Here is a 6854-nt window from a genome sequence, read left to right as displayed (position 1 = left end):
ATATTTCTGGTTGTATTTTTAGTTGAATGTGCTGATCATCTTGTGTCAAAGGGGGTTTTTAATGTTACTATTATCGGCATGTGACTGTAATCCTGCTGTAATTATGCCAATGGGCACAAGGCTTTGAAGAAACATTAAAGGGTCTGAACAAAGCTGAAAAACTCGTTTCGAAGCAACAGTTCACCCTTTGCGCCAACTAAAGTTGAGGGACCCATTCCACAAAAGGATTACTATTTGATACATAACTGCAGACCTTTATAAGTGCACAAAGGTATATACCATACCCAAATCCTCAGCGCTTAGATAAAGTTACAGTGAAGTATATAATGGCTGTGATGCTGCTGCTGCTCCTCTTATGAAAATAACCCCTTTGACCAGGTCTCAAACGTGTCCCAGAAAAGTGTGAAGGGAGCGCTCCCTTCACACTTTTTTCTGGAGACCTTTTATAAGCACCTCACATTGGCTGCGTTATAACACTGGTCCTGCCAATCTCTTTATAAATTCACATTTCATCTATGGTTGAGTACTGAATGGAAAAGCGACTCTCCAGTGTGGCTTTGAATTGGGACAAAATTTAAGAATGTTCTGCAGTGCATCTGGTGATACATATCTTACGATGATTGCTGGCTGGTCTGTGTCACATCAGGGGATGAATCGATAGTTATTGCAACATGTAGTTGAGAGGGAGTTTCCTTTTCAACTACACAGCATTGTGTGTGTTAATAAGTTGGGGCTTAAAAGCTTGCTGCTTTCTCACAAGCTCCTGAGCTAAGGGTCAGTGCAACATGGTCTTACTACTCGGTCACATTGTATGCTGATGGACTTGATTTTAATTGCAGAGACTTGTTACTAAGTAGTGTAGGACTTGCGTACAATAATGGGCCTTGATGTGGCATGTGAGCTTACGTATTTTGGCCAACGTGTTTTTACTATGATAATGGTGCAAGCTTTGCCCCACTCATGAAGGTACAGTACCGCTAGGTATGGCACATTTTTAAGCTTGATTACTCTAGATTATCACTATCATTTTGGTTTTGTTTACTACAGAATCATTTTACTCAGTAGTTTTTTAAATGCATCTTTAACATCCTTGTTTTTTAGACTGTAAATTATAGGGTTTAACATAGGGGTGACCACTACATAAAAAATGGAAGCAAACTTAAGCTGGTTTGCTGAGTAATTGGATGCTGGACCAAAGTACATGATCATCGCAGTCCCATAGCAGAAGAATACCACTATTATGTGGGAGGTACACGTGGAAAAGGTCTTCCATCTTCCTAGTGAAGGGATTTTCAGGAAAGTCGCGATAATGCAAACGTAAGATCCTATGATAAATGCAAAAGGAATTATAAGGCATATGGAGCTGATGGTATGCAGTGTGACTTCTTTCACATAAATATCTTCACAGACTAGTTTAATCATCTCCAGAACTTCACACATAAAGTGGTTAATCTCTTTATTAAAGCAGAAGGTAACTCGCATTGCAAGAGATGGCACGACCCACAGCAAAAAGCTTCCACTCCACACGCAAACTGACATCAAGTAGCACATCTTTGAACTCATGAGTCTTCCATAGTACAGCGGGTAGCATATGGCTACAAAGCGGTCATACGCCATCATAGCGAGCAGTAAGCCCTCGGCTCCCCCGAGCAGCATAGTGATGTACAGTTGTGCGACGCAAGCCTTGTGCGAAATAGTTCTCTGCGTAGAAAAGACATCTGCCAATAACTTGGGCACGACAGAGGAAGAATAACACAGATCCAGAAATGATAAATTGCATATAAAATAATACATCGGTATCCTTAACGAAGGCGTGAGCAAAATAATACAAATGATGAGGCAGTTCCCAATACATGTTACTAAGTAGGCAAGAAAGAACAGCAGAAAGGTGGTAACGTTTGTCGTGGGGTCCTGAGGGAATCCCAGCAGGATGACTCCCATGTCTGTGGTTTGGTTTGCTGGTACGATCATCTAGTCATGTAAAATATATAAGGTACCAAACTTACAGGTCAAGTATAAACATCATTCGAAAGCAGAATAAAGTTCTACGTTTGGGCCAGAATTTGGGTAAATTTAACTTACTATTTGCTGGTTACCTTTCTAATATCCACAATGGGAGAACTTTTGTATATTCTACACCGCTCCAACTCCAACAAAATTAAGGTAGACCTCATTTAATTCAACATGTTCTACCAGAATTTTAAAGGGCTACACTTTATTTCCCTGCCTAATTGTGCTTTTATCTTTTTAATATGGGAATTTTTTGTTTATGGTGCTGTTCCCGCATTAATGTGTGAAACCTAAAATGGCATTTTTACAGTATTGGGTTTAAGGTTCACTGAATTCTTAGTGGTGATCAGGAGAAATAAACTTAAAGCAATTTAGTTATTTATGTAACCTCTGGGCAGGGGGGGAAATACATCTCTGGGTGGTTATGCTCTGGAGTGGTCCAGATACCATGTAAATGGATTGGGTATGGGAAGGAGATTATTCCATAACAGACTGCACATAACCCTATAGTAAAAGGCAACACTAACTCTAAAATACGAGTGCTGTATAGACTAATTTGCCTGGTTTTAAGAGTCTAGTGCCTATTTACTCCATGCATGTTCAGTGATTGACTTGTTATATTTCATACAGGGTTTTCTTTGTGTATTTGAGTTGGCAGTCTTAATATTTTATATAGCGCTGCTAAAGGTGGCCATCGCCAAGCGAGCGGATCTTCCCCCGATATCCCCACCTACGGGTGGGCGATATCGGGGACCATTTAGGTAAAAAAAATAATAATCCGATCGTTTGGCCCTGGGGCCAGACGATCGGATTATGTGGGCGGCAATGGGGCAGTCGGATCGGGGACCACATCAACGAGCCGATGCGGTCCCCGATCCGACCAGATTTTCTAACCTGGCCGATCGAGATCTGGCCAATTTCAGGCCAGATATCGGTCGGCCAGGCCGCTCTGCTCTCCCCATACACGGGCCGATTAGCTGCCGAATCGGTCCAAGGGACAGATATCGGCAGCTATAGTCGGCCCGTGTATGGCCACCTTAAGTTAGGTTGAAAAGACATACATCCATAACTTTCAACCATAATGCCTATATGTAACCTGCCTAACTTCTAGTTGATCCGGACCCCATCTGAAGCCTCATTTGCCACAGAGGGGAAAAATTTGCCGCAGATCCATGTGACATTTTAAATAAACATGGGTTTACAGAGTAAGAATAGGATCAGAAAGCCCTATTTGCAAGAGCTACCACTTAATAGGATTGAGGGTACGTTGAAACAAAAGGAATATTTAAAGAGTTATTTGATTCTGATTATTTAGATCCACTGAATGTGCTTCCCTAAACATGGATCTTTACAGAGCATTTAAAAAATTAAGTGAAGGAAGTGGAGTCTTGCTCTGCAGAGTTCCAGATAGACACAAGTTCAGGAGAAATCTTGCAGTTGGGAATGGAAGGAAGTAATGATGAGAAAGTAAAGAGGCAGAGAGTAGGTTGCTTGAGTGAGATCAGAGCTGGATATAGAGATGTGGTTCATTAACAAGGCCCTATATGTGACTGTTCTAGAGGAGATTGTGCCCCAGTGAAGAGTGAGCAGTTCATGTGGAACAATGAGATGAATAGCAACAGCATTTAGAACAGATTGGAGTTGTGAAGGCAATGTGTTGGAATGTCTTTAAGGAGTAAACTACAGTAGTCAAGGCAGGAAATGATACTGTTATAGTCTAAACTGAGGTAAGGTGTGTACAGTATTTGGATGTACCATGTAAAAGACAGATGGGAGTCTAATTCTTATGTAGTAGTGTGCCAGAGTGGTTGGTTGAAAGGTGATGTTACTGACTGAGGGGAAACCTGAGGGACGGGAGGATGAACAAATATAATGAATTTGTTTTAGAAATATTTAGTTTCAGATGGTGCTGTGACATCCAGGAGGGGGTGGCAGACCTAGTAGCATCCAGTTATGCATCCATATAGATCAGTGAAAGTGTTGTATCTGGTTGCTTCAGTTCGTACAAAATCCCAGCGAGAATTCTGAAGTTCAAAAAGAGACTATATATATTTCTTGCTAGGAACATAGGGACACACAGTATCTTGTGTTTTTTTATTTTTTGCTCTGCCGTGTTTTTCATGAGACTATAAAAGCCATTTTGTTTCTGTATAAAAACACAGCAAGATTGACTTACCTTTATAACTAGAAATAAAATGCTGTGAAATTATATATCCCCTCGTAGTGCAGTGTGTAATAAAGGAACAGTATATTTGCATTATCAGACTTTGGCAGTGAAAGTAAAATACAGCCGTATATAACAGATCCCATTAGGTCCTCTGGAGAGTAATTTGGAATCAAACAAAGCTTTTAATTGCAAAATAAAGAATTGACCACAAGGATATTTTTAACTTATTCCCAACATCATATTAAGCTCTGTTGGGGTTTGGTTAAGATACTGAGGTAGCATTATTGAAATGGTTACTGTACATGGAGCTTTATTTGAACAAATATATTGAACAGTGTTATACTTGATAAGTTTAGATAATAGTTAGAAGAGCCTCAAGAGTTTTTATAGTAGTAGATAAAAATGCCACCTATATCAAGTGACTGGACCAGTCACTAAAGGCATCCAACATTTGTAAAACTACCGATGTGATCCCTTATCTGGAAACCTATACTTTGAAATACAGGAAGGCCATCTCCCATAGTCCTATTAAGTAAATTAAACACTTTGTCCTGGAGCGTAACTACGCTGCTAATTCATATTTGTGGCACAACTATCGGGTTTATTTTAGCAGACTAGTTTACGGTATTGTGATCCTAATTAATCTTGAATATTGTACATAATTGATCCTATACCCGTATCTCATGTAATGTCTGTAAAACAGCCACAGTTTGACAGATGTAACAAACTTTGCCATTTCGGGATGTAACCTTCCTTCTAAACTGAATTGAGCAGACCATTTTATCTAAGCAGTTTATTTGTATGGTGCCCTTTAGTGTCTTCAGTAATCCCATCTCAGTCCCTAAATATTTAAGACTAGCCCAGCCCCCTATGGACATCTTTGTAACTAAGCTTCCTTAAACTACCAGAAACGGGATGGGCCAAAATAGAATTTTGTCCAAAAAAGACATGACCGGTATGACCATCTTCCCTTGAGTGCCTTGTCCATACTTACTGGAGCGTAGTAAGCTGCTCTGTCCATAATGAGAGGGTGTAACATGGACTTGTAATAAAGAATGCCGTAACATTGCAGAAAACCCACAATCATGCAACTTCTATAAGTGAATGTAACTTGACTCCACATGGTAACCCCAGATAGTAAAGTCACCAATAAAGTAGACTGATACTCCAAAGAGATTTAGCACCAAGAAGTCTGTATAGCCAGGTAATCTAACATGTGAAGATAAACCTGTAGTGGTGAGTTCAGGAGGGCTGATGAATCATTTTTCCTTAAGTCTGTTTACAGAAATGTTCCCTCTCTGTATGTAGGGCATTTTGTGTGCCTTGAATATTCTCAATATCTTAATCTGCTTAAAACAAGAAAACAGGAAAAATCAATACCTTCTTAACCTTAGAAATTCTCCTATAGGTAAAGCCTTTTATAGATTTTACTGACTGACACTCCTAGGGTTGAGGTGAGGTTTGAGGCTATTTCCTATAATTGTTTAGGTTGAAGACCGAGTGCCTCAAGTTTAACCCTTCCAAGTGACCCCTGCACACACTTGTACCGCCCTATCTCTACACTCGATACATAAATTATACTTTTTACACCAACATAGATATTGTAGTTTTTTAGTATTGCAATATCCTTGGATCTTAAGTGGTCAAGAACTCATCCAAACGCCTCCTTATAGGCATTAACAGAGTCTGCTGTTACAAAATCACTAGGAATGGCATTTCCCAACCTTACTGCCCTTACTGTGAGGAACCCCCTACGTTGCTTCAATTAGTTTCCTTTCCTCTAATCTAAAGGGGGGGGGGGGGCAGTTGTGATCCTTTTTTATGGGAAAACACCCCCTATATGTCTAATGTACTTGTACAGAGTAATCATCCCCTTTTCAGTCACCCTTTTCCAGAGAAAGCAACCCTAACCCCTTGACAGTCTAACCTCAGTTTTCCACTTGTCAAATCGCTCTGCAAAGTGAGAGCATCCTGCATGGAATTTCATTTTCCACAATTTCTCATAAATAGATACTGTTGGTTTGATGCCCACCTCCATTAAGTTTTTAAAGAACAAAGTACCAAGCACAGACATTATTCCACTAAAAGGTGGTCCAATTATCCAACTTAGGTCCAGCTTAGCATTTTCTGCAATGTAAATGGCCAAATTGGCAGCTTTGTTAAACTAGCCAAATTATTACCTGGAGTCTGGACGGCATCAGATATATCTGCCCCACTGACATCCTGGGGCTGCTCCTCTGCCGGTGTCTGCTGCCGGGTCTGTCGCCTCTCCTGCGCTGTGGGCCTTTGGCACTGCGCTTGACAAATGCTTTAGTTTGGAAACCAAAGTACAAAGCCACAAACATTCTGGATTTAGCAGATTCAAAAACAAGACAAAATCCATTTAAAGCTGGAGGGAAAATCACTTAGAAGGCAAATAATTCAAAAATTATAACAAATGAAGACCTATTGAAAATTTGCTTTAATTTGACTTCCATAACTTAATAATAAATTAGTTTAAAGGTGAACCACCCCTTAAAATTGGGGCCTTCAGCATGAAATAAGTGATTTTTACAATTCATAATGAAAACTTCCGTCTCCTATTGTCCCTGAATTTACCATGCAGCCCTCCACAGACCTCTCCACCAACAGCTCCCAGAAGGCGGCGTTCGAAAGGCTTGAACTGGATGTCCGGTGG

The 6854-nt window shown here is 40.2% G+C and overlaps 1 protein-coding gene across 1 annotated transcript; it reads right to left on the bottom strand.

The window, feature by feature from the left end:
• Positions 1–1041: 1041 nt before the first annotated feature.
• On the bottom strand, positions 1042–1617 carry LOC116411006 (olfactory receptor 1019-like). Its single transcript, XM_031902768.1, has one exon. The coding sequence runs from the start codon at positions 1615–1617 to the stop codon at positions 1042–1044; it is 576 nt and encodes a 191-aa protein (XP_031758628.1).
• Positions 1618–6854: the final 5237 nt, after the last annotated feature.

Source organism: Xenopus tropicalis, chromosome 5 (assembly GCF_000004195.4).
Source record: "Xenopus tropicalis strain Nigerian chromosome 5, UCB_Xtro_10.0, whole genome shotgun sequence".
NCBI classification, from domain to species: domain Eukaryota; kingdom Metazoa; phylum Chordata; class Amphibia; order Anura; family Pipidae; genus Xenopus; species Xenopus tropicalis.
Note: the sequence above shows the minus strand (reverse complement) of the source record. Positions and strands in the feature narration are given on the sequence as shown.

What these genes read in the sequence shown, in the direction of transcription:
- LOC116411006 (XM_031902768.1), bottom strand. Translation starts at nt 1,617, where the DNA reads ATGGCGTATGACCGCTTTGTAGCCATATGCTACCCGCTGTACTATGGA.